Below are 27,403 nucleotides of genomic sequence, written 5' to 3' on the forward strand. Positions count from 1 at the left end.
ATGCAGGGAACAGATGACTTACAAGAAGTAAACATTTAGACTGTCTTCCCCATTAGCATTTACACCAGTATCTCTCTTGCTTCTGTTCAAAAACGTACCTTTCTCAGCACTCCTACAGCACCCTGTTCTCCAGTCAGACTGCTAATAAGTATTCCCTCCTCCTCATACCAGTAACTTCCCACAGCCTTTTGGTCACCTCTGAAGGAAAAAGGAAGAGCTCTCTAGTGACAAGTGCTCTTTGGGTAAATAGCTGTCTGGGAAAACAAAACAAAACAAAACAAACAAAAACAGTCTGGGAACTCTCCAGCTTGGTTACTCTGGAGTATCTTCTTTTCTTCTCCCTGCTTAACAAACATCCCTAACAGTCCTGCCTTTCCTCCTCTTCTGTACGAAATAACCCCAAAGAACATCTGTACTTCATCATATGAATGCTTCTCTCCTGAGCTCCTACGTTTTTCTCGTAAATATAAAAAGTCATGTTAACACATGGAACAGCCCCGTTCAGCCACCTCAGTCTCCCTTTTACCCTCTGAGCTCTCAAGTGCCACCCTCACTCAGATATGTAACTGCTAAAATGTAATACCATCTTCTATTACATTCATCTTTCATGGGAAATCAGAGCTGTGTGTTTTGGCTTGAGTGTAGGACCTGAGTGTGTCCCCAAGTCACTGCAGTGGAGTTGAAGGTAGGTCATGTGGACCACGGGAGCACCACCGTGTTCAATATCATTACCTCTGGACACGTAAGGTTTTTGTGGCTATCGATGCATTTCCTGATCTCTTTATTTATTTATTTATAGCAATCGGATCTTGTAGCAATGCTTGCTCAAAAACATTTTCAAATGAATTAGGCTGAGGTCTGGGGAAGGTGGATGAGGTGCTAATAAGGAGAGAAGAGTATTTTGTGGCTTGGTTGGAGTGATAGTGGAAAAGCGTACAGCACAGGAGCAATGCTGGGGGCACCCTTATCTAAACTTGTGTGGTGGAGTGCCCATGATAACAGAGAAACCAGACGGGCCTGCTCCCCCGTGGGCTCTCCTGCATTAACATGGCGCCCTTCACTCAGCAGAACCGCTCACTGCACACCCAGAGCACCAAACTGCCACGCGCTGAGCCTCCAGGTAACACCAGGTTGCTAAACACAGAAGTTAGTTGGCAGGAGGCTGTCCAGCAGCTACAGATGACCTGCTTCATCTTGTTATATATGGAGTGGTGATTTATGTCCAGAAGATGGTTGATATTAACAAAGAAGAGGGAGATGTGGGAGTGTGGCCATGGGGGTTGGCAAGCCCCATGGTTAAGAAGGGTGATTCAGGAGACTCCATGCAGTCTTGGGTTGCTTGCTCTCCAGCCCTTAAGGCATGGAAGTTTCTGGGTATTTGCCGTTGCTGTTATTTGCAAAGTTGTTTGACCAATTAAAAGTTGTTTTTGAAAAGGACTGCGGTGGGGAGAAGGGCATAAGAGGGGAGCCTGCCCTCAAGATAAAAAAAGGCAACACGATGAAGTTATGTCATCAATAAAGAAACAGAAAGAAGGAATGAAAAGGAACAGGCTGGCAGAATGGAGACCAGGATGGGAACAGACACACTGATCGCCTCATGAAGATAGGTTCAGCCAGACTCAGCAAACTGCTCAGAGAAGCTTGTACAGAAAGTCGCTGGAAATGGGCGCACCGGATTTGGGAAGAAGCTCAAGCTAAGAGAAGCGGAGCCGCGCACACAGCTGCCCCTCGCTGGTAAGCAGTTGTGCATTATGGGGAATCATACGTCCTTAGGAACAAAGACTGTCCTGGTAACCTTACAGCTTATTCTCCTTATTAACAATGACAGTTTATGATCCTGAAACATGGGAACAAATTGAGGTCAAGGTGTGGGACTCTGCAACTAAAAACGACAAGGTTGCAGCGGGATTGTTCGGCACCTGGTGAGCAGTCTCTGAGGCCTTAAAGAGCCGTGTGGGGCCGCAGTCAGACACGTGTGGTTTGCCAGAGCGTGAGGGAGCTGCGGGCTCCTTTACTGATCCGACTGCTACGCCATCGGCCCCCCCACCGCTACTGCCATCGAAGGGTTTTGCTGTTACGCCCCCCTGGTGACCTGGACGTGCCTTTTGACCCAGACCGATTGGCCTTGAAAACGAGATGGATATGCTTTTCGTTGATCCGGGAAGAGCAGGATACATGAGGCCCAAAGACCGAGTTGCTTGACAACTTAAAGCGAGACATATTGCTCAAAAGGAATGGAAAATGGAGACTTGTTAGTAATTAAGAAAAGGAATGGAAAATGGAGCCTGTTAAGTCATGGAACTTAAAGGATTGTTTGTTACCTTTTCTGATTGTATAGGCATACTCGGGTTTAGTATGTAAAGCAATGTTCTGTGTATTGAGAAGGTTTGATGTTTGTGTGTGAGTGTTGGTGGAGCGTAGACTCCCCGCACACCCAGCACTGTTTACTTGCCTTTTATACCTTTTATAAATATTCCTTTCATAAATATTACTAAATTCAGATTGAGTTGAGACTTCATTTAAAACAATCTTAAGGAGTTACAGGCAGATTGTGGGGCAGATTTGCAAAATCTACATGGTCTGGTCTGTATTTATTTGTCTTATTTGTTACATAGCCAGCCCGCTCTGCTGGGACGCGTCCCTGCCCACGGCAGGGGGCTGGAACCAGGCGATATTTGAGCCCCCTCTACCCACATCACTCCCTGAAGCCGTCACCCCCGTTCCACCCACACCCGGCGCCTCACCGCGCCACCCCGAGCCTCCCCGAGCCGCCCTTCCCGTCCCTTCCCCGCCCCGCCGGGCAGGGGCCGGGACGCGGCGCGGGGCGGGCTCGGGGCGGCACCGCCCCAAGATGGCGGAGTACGTGCAGGTGGCGAAGCGGGCCCTGAAGCACCTCAGCGGCCACGGCGGCGTCCGCGGCGCCATTTGGCAGCTGCTGAGGTAACGGCGGGGCCGCGGCGCCCGGCGGGGGCGGCTCCCGGCTCCCCGCTCCTGCCCCGCCGCCCCCGCGGGGTCACCTTGACGGGAGGGGCGGGCCCCGGGGCGCTGTGCCCGCGGGGGGGGGGGGGGACGGGGGGGGCCGGCACGGGGCCGGCTCTGTAGCGGGGCGCGGAGCCGACCGGGTGTGGGAGGTGTGAGAGGTTTTAGAAGTGTGAGAGGTGTAAGCGCACGGCCAGAAGGCTGCTGCTGCTTCCTTGCCAGCAGCGGGCACGGCAGTGCAGGGCCGAGGGGCTGCCGAGTTCCCTGCTGCACCTCAAGGACTCGCGCTAGGATAAGCCAAGCTTTATGGCCCCCCTCCAGTCATCGTAACAGCGCCTTCTGTGGTGTTTCTCGTGGCTTAATCCGGTTGTTCGGAGCTGTTTCTGCAATTTCTGGTTAGGCCTCAGCAGTGTTTTGGTACGGTGGCTTTCATATGTGCTTGCTTTGCGCTCTAGAGGGGCCTCACCTGATAAATCCTAGCAGCAGCGAGTGGGTTTTATTTTCCTCCACGTCACTTAACTGGCAGCTGGTTCCTGCTCCGTGACACCCAGGTGCTCTTCTTGTCCTTACAGTCACGGTGCTGCCTGTCTTACTAATCTCCAGGTGCCATGACCTCATGTGACCGTCATGCCATTGAATTTCCTTCTGGTGGCAAAAGAAAGAGAAATATTTGCAAGTTGGAGTATTAGGTTTCAACTGGGTGCCTCTCCTAAACGCATCTTAATGCCTTGTCAGGGAGCGTTTGTGAATGAGAGGTGCCAGCACAGCCTGCGATCTGTCCGCTAAGCAGAAAGGGGGTAGGCAGTGCTGGAGGCAGCGCTCTTCATTTTCCTTTTGGAAGAATGAAAACAGAAGAGAGGTGTGCAGGGTGCACAGTCATACCTGTTCCTCACGGCTGCACCAGCTACAAATGCTTTTGCTGCTGCTCCGTCTCCTTTCAAGTCACATAATCCCCAATCCTAGCTCAAGGAATAGAGTTGATGCTTACTGGAGGAGTGATTAAGAGACATCTTTCTTGAAACGATTACTGTGTTTAAGAAGTAGCAAATGGTAACTGGGAAAATGATTTACCCAAGTCAGAAGAATTTTTCTTTGCAAGGGTTTTATGCCAAATTTCCTTGCTTTTCTTTATAGGCATCCCACTGAGGAAGGTAGATTAAATTGTATGCAGTAGAAGTCAAGTTATTAAGGGTTTGTGTGCCTGGAAACATTCTCCTTGCTCAGGGCTCAGTGCAATTGACTGGGAAAGCCATCTCCTGCTCTGGAAGCCATAAATACTGCTTAGTGTTTGGTAATGGTATTGAGGGCATGAAGTTGGGACAAGGGCATAACAACTCTTCCAAGTTAGAGAAGGGAAGAAGGAAGGGAGAGCAGCAGCAAAATGTCCATTCGTTTTATGAAGGTAAGAGCTCGGGCTTGAATAATGTAGAGGTAACTGAGTTTTTCCTTGGCAGAGGAGAGCAGTGTCAGGGAATAATCCTGTCTGGGACCTCTTGGTGAAAAATAAAAATAAAAAAAATCCAATTTCATTCTAGGACAAAGTCAATTAAAACTGTTGTTTTGGGAATTCACAGGGTCAATGATTTGAAGACTGGTACGCTGGTAGGAGTTGACAAATACGGAAACAAATACTATGAAGACAAAAGAAACTTCTTTGGTATGTGTGGTAATGTGAACACCTCCTGACTGGCCGCCCAACTTTGTATGGGTGGCTAGTGAATTAGGATTTATTGCCTGCCCAGCTTCCTTACACTTGTGTAGGTCCTTAGAGAGGGAGCTTGTAGAAATGCCTTGACATCCTCTGCTTCTCTGCTGCTTCCCTCAGTTCCTTTGCAAACATATTCAATCTGACTTGATAACTGTGGGATACATCTAAGCCAGTCAGGTGCTTTACATGCAGGTATGTCTTTATGATAACGTGACTGAGAGCTGGATTTGATCCCAAACCTAAAAGCTGGAAGCTTACCAGGTGGGGGAAGAAAGAGAACTGCCTTTAAAAACACCTCACAGCTGGGCTTACTTGGATGATCACTTCAGGGCAAAGAAGCACAGGTTACCTTGAACTTCCTATTACCTTAAGCAAGGGGTTCTTAAATAATATCTGAAGAGTTCTTCAAAAGTTGGCACCTGCAACAAGTCAGGTAGCATGTAAGCAGTTGATACTGGTTAGGCACAGCCCTGCCTGCTGCAGGAGTCGCTGGGGAAAGCAGAGCTGCTGGTAAACTTGTTGATTAAAAATAACAATAAAAATAAGCTTGTATGGCTGAAACTTAGTTTAATCTTAGGTTACTAATGGCAATGTCCTTTTGGAAAAGGCTTCTAATGGGACAAAAAAAAACCAAACATTTATCTGTCTGAAAATCTTAGAAGCTCCTATTTCCATTTACTCACACAATAGATATATTTGCTTTGTTGTGTGAGCATTAAGTTCTGTAAAATGTAAAAGTGTAGAAATGCTGTGACAGTTTAAATACAGAGAACTCAGAAAAACAAAAGCCTGATCTGCTTTATGGTCATACCTGTGCTAATCTTGAAATGAGTGCCCATAATGGTAGATTTTTTTAGGCAAAATACTTTGTTTTGCGTTTTCATGAATCCTGTGCTTTATATGAAAATAATTTATTTTCTTAAGCTAATACGGCATTTGTTTGTTTAATTAAGGTCGACACAGATGGGTCATATATACGACTGAAATGAATGGCAAAAATACGTTTTGGGAAGTTGATGGAAGCATGGTGCCCCCTGAGTGGTAAGCCTTTTAACTTAATGTGGGCAAGTTGTGTAATTGCCTGTACATTTTCTTGTATTACATAGCAGAAGATAAGAAAAGAAAATACCATTATTTGGTAATAAGTTTTTGCGGATGCCGTTATCATTGTGTATGATAAGAAGGCTGCAGACTGGTTAATATTAATGTAGAAGGGAATTTGTTGGAGGTTTACGTTGTGGAAGGAAGGTACTGTCCAATAGGGTGCTTCCATAGATGAAGAGATTTTTCCTTGTTTAAAACAAATATTGGTGAAGATATTCTGTGATTAAACCGTTTATTGGTTAATGAGCAATAGGAGAAAGCTGATCTAAAACCTACAGTGCTGTTAGCTGCTGTGTCCAGGAGTGCTCTGTGCAGGTTCAAGGTGCCTGTTCTTGCAGCTTAATGCAGTTAACACTTCTTTCATCTCCAGTGAGAGTTTGATGGCATTGTTTGTTTTTTTTTTTTTGTTTAAAGATGACATTAAAATTTAAAATCTTCACCACTAGCACATTCATTCCAGTTCATGCTGGTCCATATTGACTGCATAATAACTGCTTTTAGGATTTACTTTTTATCCTTCAAGCTATAAGACTATGCCTCTTCTCAAGTTTATCCTAATCTCGAGGTGCTGTTAGTTTTTGTTCTTTCTTGTGTTTATGTGTTGTGTCCTTACAAGCCACAACAAAGCGTTTCTTCCTGAGTATCTGTCAGGTTTCTAGGGTAAGCAGTCCTGCATTCCAAGATATTTTTGTCAGGTTCTGCAGTACTTCTTAAAAAATTGCTGATAAATTCATATATCCCATGGCAACCTTGGATATTTATTATTCTTATTCTAATCCTGGCTTTGTGGTGCATGTAAATCGTTGAGCTGTAATTCTACACTTTTTAGATAAGTTTTTCAAAATTGAAGTATTTTGACTCGTAATAAACATCTTTTAAATTGTATTTTTTTTCCATCTGATAGTATACTATCACAGACTTTTAACATGGCACAGATGTCTAATTTGAGACTTAATTCATTTTAGGAGCTGCTGTGCATGGAGCTCTGGTGTTGTACAACCACTGACTTTTTTTTTTTTTTTTTGAACCCCCATTTTTATTGGAGATTGGACTGTGTGAAATTGCTTCTTTTAATAGTTTCAGTTGTTCCATAGTATACTAATATCTGGCCTGCCACTTTTAAAAATGTTTCTTCGCGTGTTAGCACTTTCCTTCAACAGATGGAAAAATGAACATTTGTCACCCTTGGGTCAGTGAAGAAGTATATCGAGTATGATCATAACAGTTGGGCTGTGATCTGAATGCTACTTCTAAACACTGTTTTTTGACTCTGGGTTTTAGTTAATTCATCTTGGTGGAGCGTTGCATGGGTTTGCTGTCATACCCTCTGCAGGTGGAAGCAGGTTTTATCGTGTTGTTCATGCCAGTGTTACTTTCAGAAAATATTTTGCAATTGTCATGACTAAAGATGGCACTTCTGACAAAATGCTGGTTTAAGACCAAGGCTAACCTAGAGATTTCAGATTTGCCTTTTAGTGGTAATGCTAGCTAGTTTATAATGATTTTGCAGTATTCTTATAAAAATCCTACTGTAGGCCTACGTATAGCCATACTATTTTAATTGGGAAGAATAGAGAGCACAGCAGATATGCAGGAAAAACATTTTCTTTTATTCAATGTAAGTCATACTACAGGTAGGTTTTCTCCATGTTTCTGGTTGTTGAAGACGCCGTGCCATCCTAAAGGGTGATTTTGTGGTCAGCGATGTGCCTTTGGGATTGTGGAATATGAACAACTGCTGAGATACAGCCAGATGAACCTTGCGTGTCATGCATGATGAGTTGGGAAGGAAAGAAAAAGAAAACATTGGTATAGTGGAAAACTGTAAGAACAGCTGTCTTAGAAAAAATAAAATAGGAGTTAATTAAGCCAGTATTTACATTCCATCAGGTATTGGAGAAAAGGAAAAAAGCAGCAAGAGGAAACATCTCGTATGTAATGTAGTGTAGCACCATTTTTGTGAACTACTGAATGTGTTCAGTATTCTGAAATAATTGGTGTAAGATTTTTGACAATGGATGCATTGAAATCACAGTGTGAAGGAAATCAGGAGTTGTTTTGACATGATTTCTATACAGGGAATTGGGAATGCAGCTGTTCTAAAGTTGCCGTGCGGTTTATTTTGATTTAATTTATCTTATTTAGCCTCTCTTACTCTGGGTTTTCTTATCAAAATCAAGATGACTGTATCTACTTTGTTTGAGACAAGTTAATTAGATTATTTTTTTTTAAATCCTTTCAATACTTGTGGAACGATTAGTATGAAACTTCTTGTAGTGCTGTGCAGCATATGGGGCTTTTTTTTTCCCCTGGATAAAGATGTCTTTTATGCTGTTAGCTTTGAAAGCCAAAACCTTTGTTTCATCTCCTGATGTATAGAGTGTGTATTTTGGTGGAACTCCATTTTTTAACATGCTGATCCTGTGAACGTACAGTGATAAAGTTGTATCTGCTCGTACCAGTGCACAGAGGCTCTGTATTTAGTGCTTTCATAGGCATTGCCATTAAGAATTGCTCTAATTGTTGTCCTGTGTATTGAGCTCATTTCCATTTTATTGCTACTTTAGAAAGGTCTGTATCCCTTTTGTTTCTTCATTCATTTGTCTCCCAACCTAAAAGTATTAAGGTTAGCAAATCGTCTCCAGGAGCCTTCAGGTGATGCTCTTTTTGCACAACTGGCATGTGCTCGCATTCACTTGCTGTCTTAACTTGGCATATGGATTCACTTGTTAAAAGCAAAGCTTTCTTCAATTGGCTCAAAAATAATCAAAAAAAAAAAAAAAAGCAAGAAGCTGGTAAGGATAAATGACTTTCAGGTTTTAGTATTTTGTACTTCTGCCTCTGTAGAAAAGCTTTTGAAAGTATTCAGAGAAGAAAATCCTAATGTTAAGATCAAGAGGAACCTTTCCTAACGTGACCCTTTATGAATCTCTGAACAGGCAGTAAACGGTAGTCAGGGTACAAAACTATTTTCACAGGCAAAACAGTTTTTGTAGTAAAAAAAAAAGAGAGGGAAAAAAAGGCTATCTTGAATGTGTTCTTTGTGATAATAATCCAGCTTGCTCTTTTCTAAGGCAAGGGTTATCATCTCTGCTAATTCTATCCACCCCCCTGCAGAAGCTGGTTTGGATCAGAGGCGAGCTGAGGCCTGGGTGAAATGCACTGGGAAGAGCTGTTAGTAAGGAGGTGTGCTTAAAGCAGCGTTAGCTTTTCTCTTTCTCCCTTAATCAGGGGCTGCACAGAGAGGTGAAATAGTAAGGCTATAAAATACAGGTGAATGAGTCAAAGAGCTCAGTGCTGCTTTTTCATGGATGTGATTACCGGCTGCAGACTATCTGCCCTTGTAAGTTCAGCAGAGTAGCAAGCTGCATTGTCCCACTCTGTGATCAGAAGTGACTTTTTTCAAAGGTGTGAAATCGTGTGGTTGGGTGCGGGGACAGAGGGCAAGACCCTGCCCTCCTGGCACCGCTAGCCACTCACTTTATGGCATGCAGGAGAGCAGCAGGCAGTGCTGCAGGATGATCGAGTGTTGGGGGGGGGTGGCAGGTTGAGTAAATCTCCATTGCCATACTGCTGAGAAAGAAGCGTGCCTTCCTGAGGAGCAGAAAGAATTGCTGCCTGCCCTCATGCAAAGCAGCTCTTCCTTTCTGCTTAGTACCTGGAAGACTTCATGTAGGATGTGGTGCTCAGCTCTGGTACTGTGCTCTTCTGGGGAGGATGCAGGGTAGGGGTTTATTTGTTTGAAAATATACTTTTTTTTTTTTAATTTAAGATTTTATTAATCTAAGCCACAAACAAGCAAACTGGACCAGCGGAAGAAGCTTAGGGAAGAGCAGTGAGGACCATCAGACCTCCAAGGACGGTTGAAAAGAATTGTTTGCTTAAGAAGTAGAGAAATGACCATGGATATAACCCTTAAGCAATTAATCTTTTGCAGAGGGGAAAGGCACAGGCTGTCTTCCAAAGATAGATGGGTAGAATAGGAAGTAGTAGGTTTAAATTGCAGAAGAGGAGGTCCAGATTGGACACTGCTATCCTTACCGCTAAAAACTTCTGCTCATCTTCAGTGGTGTAACTTGGTTTGGGAAGATTACTAAACCAGTGTCACATCAGTTTTGTAACAACTTCAGTAGGTGTCTGCTGGGAGCAATGTGGATGCAGCTGATACTTCCTTGGATCTAGAGCTTGTGCAGTGTTTAAATCCCTTCCAGGCTTGTACTTCTTGATTCTTTGCTTCTCACAAATAAGATGTTTTCCATTACTTCCAAAGAAACGAGGTGAGGGGAGAGGACTAAGCATCTCACTGTCCTTAATCTGCTTGGGATCAAAGAAGAGAGTACCACTGTTCTTCCCCATCCCCCAATTCTCTGTATCAGTCCTGATTTTCAGGTTATGTTCATTTCTCATGCAGAAGTTCCCTGCATGTCTGCCTATTCCTGTTGTGGATAGCTATTAACTGTTTGGAGGAGCACAAGGTTGCATTTGGGGAATTCTGGGAGGCTCAGACTGAGCCCACTGAGGGGCAGCTTAGAACCCAGTTTTCCAGTTTCAGCAGAGCTGTGCTGTCAAATAAGGCTGCTTCTTAGGAGTCCATAAGGTCCATGCAAGCTGAGGCCTGATATCCTGCTGGATGCTGGAGGCTTGATTACTTTGTATCATATTCAAAGCCTTTCATGACTGGCTGCATGCCTTTTCTTAACCATTTTCCTGGTTAATGCAATTTGAATTGTGTTGGATTTGCTCAATATGTGTTATGTGCCGTGGAGAAAGCAGCACTGTAATTGCAGAGTAGCTTTCTCCTTTCTCGGGAGCGCTTTGTTTTGCCAGCGTCGTTCATTGTGTGTGCAGTGTTTGTCCAGCACTTTGGTGTTCGTTTCCTTGTAGTGCAAACCTGACATCTTTGGAAGGAGCTATCGGAGTGCTACCTTCATACAATGAAATTTCAAATTTAACTTCATTCCAGTAATCTACATCCTCTTTCTTAGACGATCTGACAGCTGAAGGAGGGAGGAATGTGGCGTCTCAGTGCTAGCACACCAAGAAATGTAAAAGAATGTGCTACTCTTGTAAAACTGCTGCTGTTCAAGAGTGCCTGCAAGGAAAACAAAAAGATTGATCAGGAAAGGAAGGAGAGGGAGAGAGGAAATAAGATTTTCATCCCTTCAGTAGATTTACAATAAACTTGTGGGCTTTCTAACTAGATTTAATGCTGGTGTAGTGCTTTTAGGTAAATGGGTTAGTCACATTGTACAATGGTATCTAAGGGTAGCTTGCCTGAGAAATTGCATATCTCCCATATGTATACAAATAAAAATGTTTCTTGTACTTTTTTCCTTCCCTTCTGTCGTGGTTCCGCTCGAGTGGGCAGCCGAGCTCCACCACAGCCGCTCTCTCACTCCCCCTCCTCAAAGAGGAATGGGGAGAAAATAGGTGAAAAGGGCTCAAGGGTTGAGATAAGGACGAGAAAATCACACAATAATTATTGTAACGGGCAAACCAGACTCAGCATAAGAAGACAGATAGTAAGATTTATTGCTCATTACTAACAAGCTAGAGGAGTGAGAAACAAAGGAAAGAAACCAAAAGCACCTCCCCCCCTATCCACCCTCTTCCATCTCCTCCTCCTGAGCAGCGCAGGGGAATGGGGTTATGGTCAGTCTACAGCACTTCTTCTCTGCCGCTCCTTCTCGGTCACTCTCGTCCCCTGTGCTGTGGGGTCCCACCCACAGGATACAGTCCTTGATGAACTGATCCGGCGTGGGCTTCCCACAGGCAGCAGCTCTTCCAGAGCTGCTCCAGATATGGGTCCATACCACGGGGTCCATCCCTCAGGAAAAAACTGCTCCAACCTGGGTCCCCTATGGGCAGCAGCTCCTGCCAGGTCACCTGCTCCTGCGTGGGCTCCTCTCCACGGGCTACAGGTCCGGCCCGGAATCTGCTCTGGCAGGGGTCTTCCACAGGCAGCAGCCTCCGTCCATGCAGAGCCACCTGCTCCACCGTGGTCTCCTCCACGGGCTGCAGTGTGGAACCCTGCTCCACCGTGGTACTCCATGGGCTGCAGGGGGACAGCCTGCTTCACCATGGTCCTCACCACAGGCCGCAGGGGACTTCTGCTCTGGCGCCTGGAGCACCTCTCCCCCTCCTTCTTCACTGACCTTGGCGCCTGCAAGGCCGTTCCTCACTCCTCTCACTCTCCCAGCTGCTGTGTGGCGCAGCGTTTTTTTCCCTGTCTTAAATGTGCTCTCACAGAGGCACAAAACAACATCGCTTATTGGCTCGGCTCTGGTCAGCAGTGGGGCCCTTCCCAAACATGGGGCAGCTTCTAGATCTTTCTCACAGAAACCACCCCTATAGCCCCCTGCTACCAAAACTTTGCCATGTAAACCCACTACACCTTCCAACACACAAACCTGGAAGAATAAGTGAGGACCATCTTTAAAATAGTTTGACTAGCATCATAAGAGGATCTTTTGATGTTAAACCCCTGGTTTCTTGCTCACTTGAAGTACTTGGGAAAGCACCAAAATAGTTCTGCCATTTGACCATGACACACATCTTCGCTTCTCTTTTGTCTTAACGCAACAGAGTTAACTTGCTGGAGAAGGAGGAGATGCTATCAAGCTGGCAGGCTTCCTGAACTTACGTAGACAGTGCCCGAACTTTGCAGATGCACATATGGTAGTAGCTACGCAGTTTGTATGGCATCGGTGCTTGTTTGACAGCTTGTACATCATATAATTGGCTCCGGTCCCTTGTAGCTTCAGTTTGAAATCTCCTTGCTTCTAAATATTTGTCTAAGACTTGGGAGAAGATCTTGCAGAGAGCATTTGAAGGTGTGTTGATGGGCGTCTCATCTGTTTACCCAAGCAAAAGACCAGAAAGAGGCTTTACTCTCCTCAGACTGCTTGGTAGTTACTTTGCTCTGAGGCTCAGGAAGCTGCTCCAGCCTCTCCAGAGTTTTATCTTTCTTATTTTCTTTGCTGTAAGTCATCTGCTTCTTTTGTAGGTTTTAAGTCATTAGTTGCTTTTGAATCCTATTTTTCCATGCGTGGATTTATGGGTAAAGTTTGTATAGAAATCTGGCCATCTGCAAAATGTCAGATCTCTATTCATGCTGATCTGTCGAGTGCATGAAAAGCTTTTCTTGAGCATCTGGGAGGAGAGCCTATGAGACATCAGGGCTTCAAAGGACTCTTTGAGGGAAGTTGTCAAGGGGAAAGTCTTCCCAAAATAAAGTTTTCAGTTCTTGTTTTGCTTAAATGGGGAGTGGATAACAACAAAAGCTCTTCTGGAGATAAGTGTTTCAGTACCTGTGACTGTACTGCCATTTCTCACAGGTAAGCAATTTTTGTTTCTACTTCCCAGTGAGAAAGCGGGATTTTAAGGGGGCTTCTTCTGCAGATCCTTTTAAACTTGAGCTCAATTTGATGTTGATGTTTTAGTGTCAGAAAATCCTGAAAACTAATGTTGTAATACTTGGACTACTCCAAAATACTGCGTGTTAAGAGACCTCATCGATTTAGTCTTGGAAAAACTGCAAAGTTTAAATTACAGAATAATATTATCCTGTGTTGTCATCCAGTTTAAATGGGCAAATAAACTCAGTGTTAACATAATTACTTTCCCATTTCAAGGAGTGAATGTATGCTGTATATACCCTTGAAATGAAAGAAGTGCTGGGCATCAAGTAAGCTTGAAATGTAGTCAATTTAAACTAAGCTTTCATACGTGCTTGTGCTCCACCTGCCCCAGCCTGTCTTTCAGGGCCTTTGTAACAGCATTTCTAGCCAAGAAAACAATTTTCTTTTTTGTCCTGGTGATTTGTATGGCTCTCAAGGGAGTGGGAGGCTTGGGAGGATGGTGAGGCTTGGTGACAGGTGCAAAAATAGGATTTTGCTTGCAGGATTCCTATCTGCTATTACCAGAAATGTCAGTAGGTGAAGGTGTACGTGGTTAAGTTGTCTCCGCATGTTACGGTGAGCGAGTTTGAAGAGCTGAGTGGAGTGATGCAAAGCATTTTGATACGCAGTCAATAGTCAGTGCTGGCAGGATGCAAATGGATACTTGGATCTTGTCCCTTCATCCTGTGCCACAGGTCTGTTTCTTTGTATTATCATTGGAGAGCTGGCTTATAGGGTCTGTGATCTCACCTCTGTCAAATCAGCTGTTTTACTGTGCTTTTGCTGACCTTGGTGCAAGCCCTCATGGGACAAGTGATGTCCTGCATAGTGGGAAGCCTGCTAGCATGCAGAATCCTTCTAATGGCTTTGATCTGGTATGGTGCCTTTACAGAAGGTCAGAGCTTTGTGTAAGGTGGCCAGGGCACCGTCAGATGCATGTAATACCAGATCAGAAATCAAGCAAGGCCTGATTCTATATCCTCGGGCCACAGCATGACTGATGGAGGTGCTATGGGGCCTCCTCCTTCCAGACAGAAATCATTGCCCCTAATCTTTATTTTAATAGAAGTAGTGGGAGAAGGGTAGTTCAAGTGATAGCAGACTTGCAAGGGGAAGTTGTGGAAGAGAAGGATCCTCCTCCTATCCATGTTGCATTGTGTCAATCTGAAATTGTGTATAATCTTCAAACTCATCACTGGATTATTTTTTTTTCTCATGAGAGGAGGTTCTTTACCTCTGAACAAGCTTTTTCTTATTTTCAGAGGATCTTATGCTTCCATCCAGTTTTATATTCAAGTCAGTTTCCTGGCAGTTGTTAGTCCTACAATGTGTGGCTTTCATTTGAGGTTTTTGTTTATTTTTCCTTTTTCTTGTAGAATGAACATATGGCTGACATATTTTTTACATGAAATTTTGTTCTAAAGTTATATCCAAAGTTGGGATTTTTTTCTAAATAAATGTTTAGAAGCTACTTGACTGAAAATTATTCAGCCTTCTGTAGAGCCCTTCGGATTAAAAATATACTTGTCAGTCAAGCACATGCATCTATTTCATACTACTTTTATTGTGGTTTTGTATTGATGTATCAATGAAGTTTGCAGGAATGGTTGCTGAAGGCTGAAGCTATAATTTTTAGGCTTTCTGATACCTGGAGTTAGAGGGTTTTTTATTTTTAGGTGAAGTCTTTGGCAAAAGCTGATTAGCAGAAGCTTCTTTTTAAGTCCTCTTCAGTAAAAATATAGATAGGCTTGCAAAAAACTCGCTTCTGTCATTATATGTACTTCATGCTGCGTGCATAGTTAATTGGCATATAATAAAAGTGATTCAGGTTTGAAAGTTGCTTTGGTCACTGAAATAGAAATGAGGTGAAATCAATTCTTGCTGTTTTGTTTCAGTAAATTATTATCGAAAATACTTTGCTTGATCATTAATGTTATTTGCACAGGGGCGGGTTGACCTTTAGTTCATAGGTAAAGGATAATGGCTGTAATCACTTGGTAATTACCCCATTACTGACTGGTATTACACAATTCATTGTGGAGTCAGTAAACATTTGCATGATTGTTTTAGGTGAATTTGCATCATTAGTCTGTATTTCCCAAGTGGCAGCCTCGTGAAGGCTTTGGAGATGGGTATAGAAACTTGTACAGAATAGTCTTCTGCCAAAAAAAAACACTTGGTTTTGCCCTCTGTAGTGCTTGCCTTGAACTAGCTGGCTTGTTAAGGCTATACAAAGGTAACAACAAAATGCTCCCTGCCCAGAGACCTGTTGATCTAAGCCTACAAGGGAACAGGAAATTGAAATTCAGGTGTACTTCCACTTCCTTTGAAGCAGAACTTTTTATTTGTCAGCTACATTTCTGTAATTATTTTACATCATTATCCTGTAGTCTCATTCAAAGTTATACTAGAATAAAATCAGCTCCGTCCAGCTCCCTTCAAAATAAATGCTTTTTTTCAGTGGAGAGGACCCTTGGGAGTCAGGTGGAAGGCTTGTTATAGATCATGTAATGCTCCTTAATGTGTCTTAACAATGTTTCTTTTTCCTCCTAAAGGCATCGTTGGCTTCACTCGATGACGGATGACCCTCCAACTACTCATCCACCAGTTGCTCGTAAATTTATCTGGGAGAACCATAAATTCAATCTGAGTGGTACTCCCGGGCAGTATGTACCTTACTCTACTACTCGCAAGAAGATACACGAGTGGATCCCACCCACCACAGCCAGCAAATAACAGCAAAAAAAGGAAGTAATTTGCCTCAACTTTGGCTTTCAGTGTAAATTGTATCTCATTGGTTTTGTTTAAAATAAAAACCTCCTATAACTGCTGTGGTTTAGTTTATTGAGCTGGGGGGGAGGGGGGGGGAATTAAATGAGAAAACACCGGGAAGATGTAGAGGACAGAATACATGGCAAGTCTTAATTTCAACAAGATACTGGGCTTTTTGTCATATTATCAGTGGCTCTTGTCTTTACAAGTGGTTCTCAAACTTTTTTTAGCATGCTAATCATTCCTGTGGCAGTTTGTTCTCACCACTCAAAAGACTACAAATATAAATTTGAAATACATGATCTTAGCCTTATCCTATTACATTCTTTGCATGGCATATGATGTATAATTCCTGTACTATTTTAGGAAGCAGTCTGTTTAAATATTTGCATGTCAAGTTAGATTAAGGCCAATCAAGGATTATGTTTTTTATTCATAAATTTCTTGCACATGGGTATGTGTTGGTGTATTTTAATATGGTGTGATAGGCAGTATAAAACATGTAAAGCTACAGTATATACAGTATAAAACATGTAAAGCTAAGTCCTATGAGGAGCGGCTGAAGGAGCTGGGCTTGTTCAGCCTAGAGAAGAGGAGGCTCAGGGGTGACCTTATTGCTCTGTATAAGTACATTAAAGGAGGCTGTAGAGAGGTGGGGGTTGGCCTGTTCTCCCATGTGCCTGGTGACAGGACGAGGGGGAATGGGCTAAAGTTATGCCAGGGGAGTTTTAGGTTAGATGTTAGGAAGAATTTCTTTACTGAAAGGGTTGTGAGGCACTGGAACGGGCTGCCCAGGGAGGTGGTGGAGTCACCATCCCTGGAAGTCTTCAAAAGACGTTTAGATGTAGAGCTTAGGGATATGGCTTAGTGGGGACTGTTAGTGTTAGGTTAGAGGTTGGACTCGATGATCTTGAGGTCTCTTCCAACCTAGAAATTCTGTGATTCTGAGTAATCAAATAATATCCTGTTCCCCAAGAAAATAACCATAAGCAGGCACAAAAGCTGTTCCCTGCTTCTGTGCATCATCACTGACCAGTCGGTGTACTGGTTTTAGACCCATGAGCGTTGTGAGTAGAAAACTTGGTTAAAATTGCCTGTCAGGTAGACTTGTAGGGGTGTTTAATTTCTTGCTGTATGGTGCCCAACCAGCAATCTTGCTGATTCAAGCAGGTACAAAGATTAGACCCTGTCACAAAGATTTTATTGGTTGCTTCTGTGCCGTTGGGTTTCATTAGAAGGGGATGGGATGTTTGTCCTGCTGTGACAGGACCTTAGAGGTCTGTGGAGGCTTAGGAGTACATACTGTGGGAGATTGAGAAGCAAAGTATACCAGAACCCATCTCAAAAAAGTAAGTAATTTGCAACTTAAAGAGATCTGGGACTGTGGCAAAAAATACATGTATATATCAAAATACATGTATATATCAAAACACCATCTTCCCTTCTGCCCCTGTTTCATAGGCTCAGCTTCACTCCTTCATTCCTCCACCATTTCCTGCCCCGAGGAACATCTGGGAATGCCTGGTTATGGTCATTTTGCAAGTTTGCATCTGACGATACCTTTTCCTCATGCTTTGCCCCGTGCTGTGTGGACTCTCCACAGGCTGCACAGGAATCTCCTCCAGTGTCTGGAGCACCTCCTCGCCTGCTTTCTGACCTTGCTCACATTGCTGCTTCTCGCTGTTTCTCCTCTCTCTCTGTAATGTGTTTTCCCTTTCTTTCCTGTGCTATCACTGAGGCGCCGCCATCTTAGCGCCTGGCCCTGCCCTGTGGTGGTGGTGGCAGGGCGTGGCCCTGGCCTCGCCTCACAGGGGAGCCCCACGGCCCCCTGACACCCAGCACGCTGATTTTTATTGCCTAACTGGTCTTTATTGAAACTGCTACTTCTGACAGTGGGAAATAGCACTTTGGGAGCTCCTAACGTAATTGAAAAGGGTAGCGTTTAATTTATGTTAAAAGCACAGAGCGCAACCGAAAAGCAGATCGCGCCATACTGAGCAGCATGTATAGGAAGGACTCGTTCAGTATTTCCACCTTGGGAAATCAGTTGACCTCAAGAACCAAATTTCTCCCAGAGTTGTTTAAGAACTTCATTACCAACATTCATCTCTGTTTGTCCTACAGGCACGTGCCTGGGTAGAGCAATTAACTCTTAATAGTTTTAGCCTCTACTCTTTTAATGTGTTTTTACCTATTTCATGCCTCTTCCTCTTCTTGTGTGTGTGTGTGGTGTTTTTTTTTTGTTTTTTTTTTTTTGATTGCAACCTCAACACATACCAGCATGTGCAGTTGGGAATATTTTCCTGCATTTAGGGAACAGACAGTAATGTAGTAGCTTTCTACAACTTCTCTTCTGAAGAGACAGGCTCAGAGGTGGTACAGGTCTTTGCTGTCATCTGGGACTGAGATGTTGAGGGAGCGCAATTTTTATAGTTTGATGTGGCTTTGCGTGCAGAAATGCTCCAACAGAAAGGAACAGCAGGAAGACAGCTTTTCCTCCTGCCCCGTGGAGCTGAACCAAACCTAGGATTTGGCCGTTCAGTCTGGGAAATGCCATCAGTCACGTTTCTAGAGGGCACAGAAACTTGCTGGTCCTGCGTTAACCCACAGGGACCATACGTGCAGGACTTCAGAAGCAGAATTTCACTGGTAGTGCCTGTAACATTGCTTCCTCAAGGGAGATTGCAGAAAATATGTACAGGAAGCAGAGTGAACATATGAAGGAACAATAGCGGTCTTTCACAGGGCTCTCTGTAAACACTCCTGTGATTCAGCCCTTTTATCAGCAACCTCCTTCACTTGCGGAAGTTCACCTTTGCTGATGACATCTGTCTCAGTAGATGGAGGATGCTCACTCGCTTTCTGGTTTAAATGACGTTTTAAATGCCAAGCTGGCTGAGTGCTGCAGCAGATGGTGTCTTCAGTCAAGTGCAACTGAGGCAATGACAGGAACATTCCCCTTACAATAAATGTGTCTTTAAAAGAGGCAACTTTCTGACACGCAAACCATGTCCCATTAAGAAGACAAGTACTTCCTCCAGGAGCAGCAGTGCTGAAACTTGTTTTTATTTTGAAGCTGTGTCCTTACAAGTACCTTTGTGTGTCCCCACAGTCCTGGCCAGCCTCCCATGTGCCACGGCCAAGCCATCAGCTGCTGTATGCAGGACACCTGCCCTGTCCCCTCCACCGCAGTGACTCTGCCTGTGGAGTTACCCACAGCTCTGGCAGTGCAACAGGCCAGGCCAGCACTGCCTTCCCATTAAAGAGTTGCTCCATCAACAGCATCCATCAGCAGCACACTGCTCACTGGGCCTCTGGATTTTCATCTAAAGGACCAAAAATAGCCCTGGCTGCGCAGGTTTGGAGAAGGTGGAGGTTGCCTTGCAGACAGAGGTCCTGTGCTGTAGGCAAGTACAACACTGCCCACTGCTCTCCTGGGACTTGATATGGGCTTTGATGCTGGAAGCAGCTAATGAATCTGCAGTAGCCCTGTTTGGCAAAATGTCTTCAATAGCAGGGAGGCTAGTGGCAGCTCAGGTGTCCAGATGTGCCATAGCGAGCGGTTAGGGAAGGGAAGGGCTCTGCTGCTCAGCCCTGCTCAACCTGTGCAGGGGCTGGGGTCCCCAGGGGCCTTCCTGACGCCGCACAGCTGGCACCAGAGCCAGGTCTGGCCATGTCCTTCCCCTATGGTTTTGAGTTGCTTGAACCCACCTAATGTCATGGCCCAGAACAATGGGTTTTGTAAATGCTCAGGAACAGTTTTTGGCTTTGTTCACATGTGACAAATACCAAAGCATGTTTTGAGAAAAAGGCAGTATTTTTTAAAATGTATATATGAAATATATATATATATATATACATATATATTTAAAGAGCCCTGTAAGACTTACATTTATATTTTCCTATATGAGTTTTACTAAGAGGTTTTGGTTCAGGATTTTCCTCCTATTAAATTTCAACAGACTAAAAAAAAAAATCAGAACACAGCTACAGGTGTGCTAAGCAATGTGTGTATACATAAATGTGCATAGATATATTTCTACTATTAAAAAATAATATCAAATTTAGTATAAAGATATTTAGTTGTAAATATGTATTACAAAGTTTCTAACGAAGCTAAACTTCATGAAATTATGAGCCTATGTAAAACAAGCTAAAAACTGATATTTAAATCAAAGCTTCTTGTGTGTTAATTGAAAACATGAATCACTTAAATTTATAGAGTCATCTAAGTTGGAAAAGGCCTTTAAGATCATTGAGTCCAACCATCCACCTAACACTACAAGTCCACTGCTAACCCACGTCCCTTAGTGCCATGTCCACACATCTCTTCGATACCTTCAGGGATGTTGACTCCCCCAGTCCCCTGGGCAGCCCGTTTCATTGCTTGACCACCATCTCCGTGAAGAAATTCCTCCTGATCTCTAAGCCTCCCTTGGTGCAACCTGAGGCCATTGCCTCGCAACCTATCACTTGCCACCTGTGAAAAAAGCCCAACACCCTCACTGCCGCCTCCTTTCAGTTACATGTAGACAGTGATGAGGTCTCCCCTCACCCTCCTTTTCTCCAGACTAAACCACCCCAGTTCCCTCACTATCCTGCACTACAAACCTGGTAAGGTAGAAGACATTGATGCTGCAATGAAAATTTTCTTTTGTGTTCATATGAGTGAAAATAAGGGTTACGTGAAGCGCTTGCTAATTTTTTAAGTGGGTATTTAGATCAGGAGCAATGATTAAGGGGCAACTTCACACACTGTTTCTAAAATCCAAAATGTTTTAGAATTTGTTCTGATTAAGAAATATATGCAGCAAATTAAAATTTTAGGTGCTTATCTTTTACTTTATGTAAATTACCCACAAACAACTGCATTAAGTACTTAGTGTAATCTAATCTCTGTAATATCAACAGTGGATACAGAATCTATTGAAATGATCTGTAGTACCGTCAGCACCACTTAAGCAAATTGTAAATCAAGAGACTTCTGTTTTACATTGATTTATGTTGGTAGAATATTGTGCCTATTTGTTTCTCTTTGTCTGCAGGGTAATATATATTTTCTGTTCCTCTAATGGACTGCTTCATTTTTACCTATGATACATATTTTAAATATTAGTTTTAGATAAAGTGGTTGCGGGGCTGTTCTATTTCCTTCATAGCCCGAAGGATTTGTAGTTGATGGAACAGCAATCCATCAAAACACAGCCTGTATTTAACAGATGAAGTCTCATGCGGTTGAGCATTCAGACACAGGCCTATTAATAGTTTGTTTTTTGAGGGTAACCATCCATAAAAATTCAATGAGGCAAAACCAAATTCAGCAATATCTGTCTGTGTGGCGCTTCCCGCATGCCTTGCAGCAAAACAGTGTCCAGAGAAAGCAAGAAAACACTAATGTGTTTTAATTTGAGGCAGCTGTGTTAAAAAAGAAAAGAGCATTTGTTTACCCTGGGTATTTGGGAGTTCATGGGGCTGCTTAGCTTTTTTCTGTGGAAAGTAAAGTGCAAGGGTGGTAGAGGATGAGCCTCAGGTACATGTCACTTGTCCACAAAGCAACCGTGGTTGACACAAGCAGCAAGTTTCTTTTCTGTGGCACCTCTTGACTTGACCTTGAGCATCTCCAGCCTGAGCTCCAGGTCTCCCTGGGACCCAGCCAAGGGGTGCTTTGGCCACTTGGCACAAAGCCACCCTGAGACAGAGCCCCCTCTGCCTCTGCTGGTCGAGGTCACCTCCAAACCTCAAAGTGAGCCTCATCAGTGCGGGTCTGAATAAGGTGCTGGATGCCAACAGCCCTCCTGGCCTTCTGCATATATCAGAACTTAATTTCTGGATGTCTGTGCCCAGAAAGTCCATTAACAACGTGAATCTATTCAGAAGAGCAATTCTGAAAATAGAAAATTCAACAAGGGAGTGGTGCTATCTCCAATGTCACGAGCGTGAGGTGACACCAAGAGCTCTGCCCGGCATCTGGGAGCCGTGGTGGCTTCAGAAGTCTCTCCAGCTGGAGCCTGGCCAGGCAGTCAGAAAACAATTTGCTCCATTCAAAAATTCTCTATTTGCTGTGAATAGCTATTAAAAGGGAGAAAAACCCACATCCACTAAAATAAGCCTGCTACAGATTGCCCAGAGGGAGCATATACATCGAGGGATAAAGTGATGTTTGTGTATTGAGATAGCGAGAAATTAAATCACAAAAAGTGAAGCAAGATTTCGATTTCTTACATTGGGGTGTGAAAAATTCAGAGCTTTTACACATTTAGAAGAGGAAGAGTAAGGGAAATATCTGGCTTTATTTCTGCTGCCTTAGAGAAAGCTTTCTGAGCTGACAGTCTTAGCCATGAGAGTTAAAGCCCTGACCTGGGAGATGCATAGGGAGGTGATACCAGCTCAGACACAGAGATGAGATAAAAGCCATGGGATGAGGGACAGGACCCAATATTAGGCTATCTGAAAGAGCTCAGCCTGAAGGTGCTCATACTATTTAAAAAACAAACCAAACCAAAACAAAAACAAACAAACAAACAAACAAAACACCACTAACAACAAACTATCAGATTGAGAACTATTTGGCTTTCCTATAATTCTTGTTGTTTAGCTTGCATCCTCCTCCAGCAGGATCTGGTTTCATCGTTGTAAATGAGCAGTTTCAGTCTGGGGCTCTCCGGCCTGCTGTGCTGTTGCTGTAAATGCTATCAGGGAATGGTAATTTGGCTTTTATGATCTTCAGATGATTTCTGAGGGACTTCAAATGGTGAACTTCAAATGATTTCTGATGGATATTTTCTGATTATTTTTTCTTCAAAATAATGTCTTACCATCTGTTGGTCTTTGGGTTTTAAAGCGCGGTTTGGCCATTACAGTTTACATTTGAAAACCAGCAGCAGAGGCAAACGCATGCTGTCAGAACCACTTCAAACACTGAAAAAAAGAATCCATGCTTAATTTAGTTCTTCAGTCATTTCTGCTAATTGGTAGCAGCAAGACATAATTTGGCACTGGATGAATTCCTGCCCTTTTCAGCTCCGTGCTGTCCCACACATCACAAGCTCGCTTTGGCCAGTGCTGGGTGTGGGGCCGTGACTGCTGGCAGTGCCCCTATCACCCAACACAAACTGGTTCCAGAAAATGCACACGGAAACAGCCACGTCTCCCTCATGGCCAAGCACAGACCGGATTCTCTAAATCCAAGCTGTGAGCGTAACTGTGTACCTACAAAAGCAGAGCGGTGCGCAGTAATTAATTTGCACTATAGCAGTTGTCAGATTACACTGAGTAAGCTTTTGTTTCTTCTAAAAGCCAAGCGGGATTTTACCTGTTTTTGTAGCTCCTATTAAGGGGATTGTAATTACTGTTGGTACTGAGCAATAGGAGGACACAAGTCGTAGGTGCCAGCGTGCCAGCCCAGGCCTGATTGCTGTGACGGGTCTTCTGCCCACTTGTCTAACTCCACACTGAGCAAAATGATGCACAGCTACTCGCGCCCTCATGTCACAACACGTAATCATACAGTATAATTAACTTCCTGCGCTGCAATTAACAAAATAGCATCTTGATACAGGAATACATCCAGGAAACAAACAACTTTTATCACCCACCATATGCTGCCTAGAGCCAGACATGTAAGAGCTGCTGCAGATCAGCAGTTGCACATTATAATTCCTATAGGTCTTTCAGGGAGGATGATGCTTCACAAGCATCTAGGCAATATTGTTCCTCAGGCAGCTTGCCAGTACTAACAGGGAGCTGTGAGTGAATTTGTGCCACCATCCTGCCCTCCTTTCTGCTGTTCCCTTTCTGCCCTTCCCCTGTGCCTCAATTACAAAAACATTTACAATTACAAACTCTCCTGGAAGAGACCGACCTCCTAAACAGAGATCAATAAACATGCATGCCTTTATGTACACAGGGAATGTGTGTGCTTATCCCCTGAGCTGCTTGAGCCTGTGATTGTCCTTTGGTAGCTATACGTTTCATCTACAGGGGATCCAGTCTCACCTCCAACATTGCCTGCATCTCCACTTCCCCCCAAAACACATGCCACAGTGGGTCAAGAGAGCTGAAGCCTGGGGGGAACATAAATGTTTTGTGTCTATGTTTCAGTGAAACCGTGAAGAGCACTGAAAAGCTTCTCAGTCACTGTGCTGGGTTGCTGGAGGAGTGGCTGAGAGCACTGCAGCCATGGCTGGTGGCCGCTGGGAGCAGCCTCTCGGTGCACCTTGTCCCCCAGCAGGACACACCACTCCTGCAGGATGGCTGTAGAAGGCCGTGGGGGGCTGGCAGCACACACATTTGTGCTTGTAGTCACTTCTGAGAGGAAAGCAGGGGAAAAGTACAGCTGTTTTGCTTCCCTCAGAGCAGTAGATGAGCTGGTGTGCCAGTGCTCTGAGGTGGCTCCGTGCATCTTTCACCATCTCTCCTTGGTGATGTGTTGTAATGACCAGTTGCCTGCACTGTTATAAAACTGGACTGAATTTCTAATTTAATTTGCCTGTGTCCAGCTTCCAGCCACTGGATCCTGTTGTTGTCTTTCTCCGCAAGCTGAGAGAAGTGATGACTGCCTAGCATTTTCTGCCTGGGAAAGCACTTGAATGCTGTAATCAAGTCACCTCTCACTTTTCTTGTTGACAAGCCGAACAGCTGGAACTCTACATCTGTGACTGAAAAGCAATTTTCCCTTGTCATTTTTGCGGTTCTCTACCCTCCCCAGTTTTTCATTAGCTTTTTCAGAATGAGGGTTATCTATCATACCAATCCTGCACACAAAGTGTAAAAAATCATCTTTCTTCTGATGCTTGATTTATTCCCTCATGTGCAGCAAGAAGTCAAGGACACATTAGCCCTTTTTTGCTGCAGGATTGTGCAGGGAGCTGTGTTTGGGTTACTCTTCCACCAAAACCCACTGTGCCGCTCCTGGAGTCACCACTTGCCAGCCTCTGTTTTGCAGCACAGCTTGCACCCTCTCTAGAGGGACACGTTTACTTCTGACTGCTCAGAGATGGGTATTCTGTGCACAGAATCCAGCTTACAGGGTATTTCAGACAGAGCCACCAGGTGGCTCATAAGAAACCTGTCCCTTTGGCTGTGGCTCTCTCCCTGCGCAATTACACTTCGAAGTCTGTCAGTTTGTCCACTTGTTTTGGAGCAGGGAAGCAGCTGTATGTTAGCTGTATGTTAGCAAACACTGAGAGTGAGGACACGATGGGATACCCTTGAGACACAGGGGGAAGAGCCAAGTAGAAAATACATTCATGGGAACTGCTGAACTAACCCATTCTTAAACCAAGTAAGTGCTTTCAGACGTGGTAGAGTGCTATCTTTCCATCAGGTTTCACACAGGACACAATTAAGCCCCCAGGTGTGTTACATCTCCATGTTTACCTGTACAAACCTGTAATCTGAAATGAGGAAATAAGACCTCTCTGGCAATTCTCAGTATGTCACAGCAAGACGCTCTGTGCCTACCATCGGTGCTGAGTGCTGTCACCCCCTGTTGTCTCCACCGGGAAATTTTTCCACACTCCTGGTCAGCCTTAGGGTGTATTTATGGTTGTCTATTTTATATATTAGCACAACAAAAATCATTTTCCAGTCTCCTTCAGTTTCCCCAGTGCCTTCAAAATCAAGGCGACTGAAGAAGAAGGATCCTTTGCTAATTTTTTCACCATGTTCGGGGTTCACTTTGTAGTGTTCATCCCCCTCAGTTACTGACAAAGAACAATTTCTCTCTAGTTGATGTAAATACATAATCCTACTTCTTTCCTGATACAAAGTAAATAATTAGCACTTGTTAAATTAGCACTTAGTAAATTATTAGCACTTCTAACATCCAAATCTGGATCATGTACTCCACAAGATGTTTTGCTCTTCACATCCCTCTGTACTGGCCTTAGCCTCACAGCTGGCCTGCAGTCCTCAGCAGGGACTGTGAGACCTTTGAATGTGACAGTGAGGAGAGAAGCACCTGCAGTGCTCGTGTTGCCACACCTGAGGAGCAGGGAAGCTGCTCTCCCAGAGGTACCACAGGGCTGATGACACCTGTGGGGAGAGCAGGCTATGGAGCAGCCTTCAGTTCCCCGCCCATTGCTGATGACTGTTAATACCTTCAGCTGATGATAACCCCCTCACAACTGCGGCAGTTCAGGTCTCCGGGTGCAGGGAGTGCCTGAGCCTGTTGCTACCACCTGCGGGGGGCAGAGAGACTGTGTGTGTGAGGTGCGAGCAGGTGGACGACCTGGTCTGCCTTGTGGCAGACCTGAAGGAGGAGGTTGAGAGGTTGAGGGATATCAGGGAGTGTGAGCGGGAGATAGACTTGTGGAGCAACTCCCTGTGCGGCCTGAAGGGCAGGTACCGGGGTGAGACACCCCAAATGGGGTTGGACCCCCTGCCCTGCTGTTATCAGGCAGAGGGAGAAGACCTAGGAGTTGAGGAGGAATGGAAACAGGTCCCTGCTCGACATCGCAGGTGATGCCCCCCCCACCAGCCCCACCTTCCCAGGTGCCCTTACACAACAGGTTTGAGGCCCTGGAGCTTGAGAGACCAGTAGCTGAGGAAGAGGTAGAAAGTCTACCCAGGAGGATGCCTAGGGCGAGGAAGTTGACTCCACACCTCAGGACTGCCTCCACCAGGACAGAAAGAAGGGTGATTGTTGTGGGCGACTCTCTTCTCAGGGGAACAGAGGGCCCTATTTGTCAGCCTAACCCTACCCGTAGGGAAGTCTGCTGCCTCCCTGGGGCCAGGGTCAGGGACGTTGCCAGAAAGCTTCCCAACCTGGTTTGCCCCTCTGACTATTATCCTCTTTTGATAGTCCAGGCTGGCAGTGATGACATTGAAGAGAGAAGCCTGAAGACCATCAAACGGGACTTTAGGGGACTGGGACGGTTAGTGGATGGAGCGGGAGTACAAGTGGTGTTTTTGTCCATCCCTACAGTTGCAGGGAGGGGTACAGACAGGACACGGAAAGCCCACCTGATAAACACGAGGCTAGTGCCAACACAGAAATTTATTTTTTTTTGACCATGGGGAGCTTTACTTGGCACCCGGCCTGATGGCCACAGATGGGCCCATATCTCTAAGGGGAAAATGGATCCTAGGCCAGGAGCTGGCGGGGCTCATTGAGAGGGCTTTAAGCTAGGTAAGAAGGGGGACAGGGCTGAAACAAGGCTTGTTAGAGCTGTGCCAGGGGGAACAATGGCAAGGCTGGGAGAGAAGGCAATGGCCCAGCTGAAGTCCATCTACAGGAGGAGCTGGAAGCCATCGTGCGGCAGGCAGGCTATGACTTGGTTGCCATCACGGAAACGTGGTGGGACCGTTCTCATGACTGGAGTGCTGCGATGTCTGGCTATAGGCTCTTCAGAAGGGACAGGCAGCATGGAAGGGGTGGCTCAAGAAAGGCCCAAGAGCAACCTTATTGCTCTTCATAAGTACATTAAAGGAGGCTGTA

At 44.7% G+C, this 27,403-nt stretch overlaps 1 protein-coding gene across 1 annotated transcript; it reads left to right on the forward strand.

The window, feature by feature from the left end:
• The first annotated feature begins 2,780 nt into the window (after window positions 1-2,780).
• Window positions 2,781-16,021, forward strand: NDUFA12 (NADH:ubiquinone oxidoreductase subunit A12). Its single transcript, XM_027452179.3, has 4 exons — window positions 2,781-2,940; window positions 4,554-4,636; window positions 5,641-5,728; window positions 15,747-16,021. Exons 1-4 carry the CDS (start codon window positions 2,852-2,854, stop codon window positions 15,925-15,927), a joined length of 441 nt encoding a protein of 146 aa, XP_027307980.2. The 5' UTR covers window positions 2,781-2,851; the 3' UTR covers window positions 15,928-16,021.
• The last annotated feature ends 11,382 nt before the right edge of the window (window positions 16,022-27,403 follow it).

The sequence above is a fragment of the Anas platyrhynchos genome, chromosome 1 (genome assembly GCF_047663525.1).
Source record: "Anas platyrhynchos isolate ZD024472 breed Pekin duck chromosome 1, IASCAAS_PekinDuck_T2T, whole genome shotgun sequence".
In the NCBI taxonomy this organism is placed as follows: domain Eukaryota; kingdom Metazoa; phylum Chordata; class Aves; order Anseriformes; family Anatidae; genus Anas; species Anas platyrhynchos.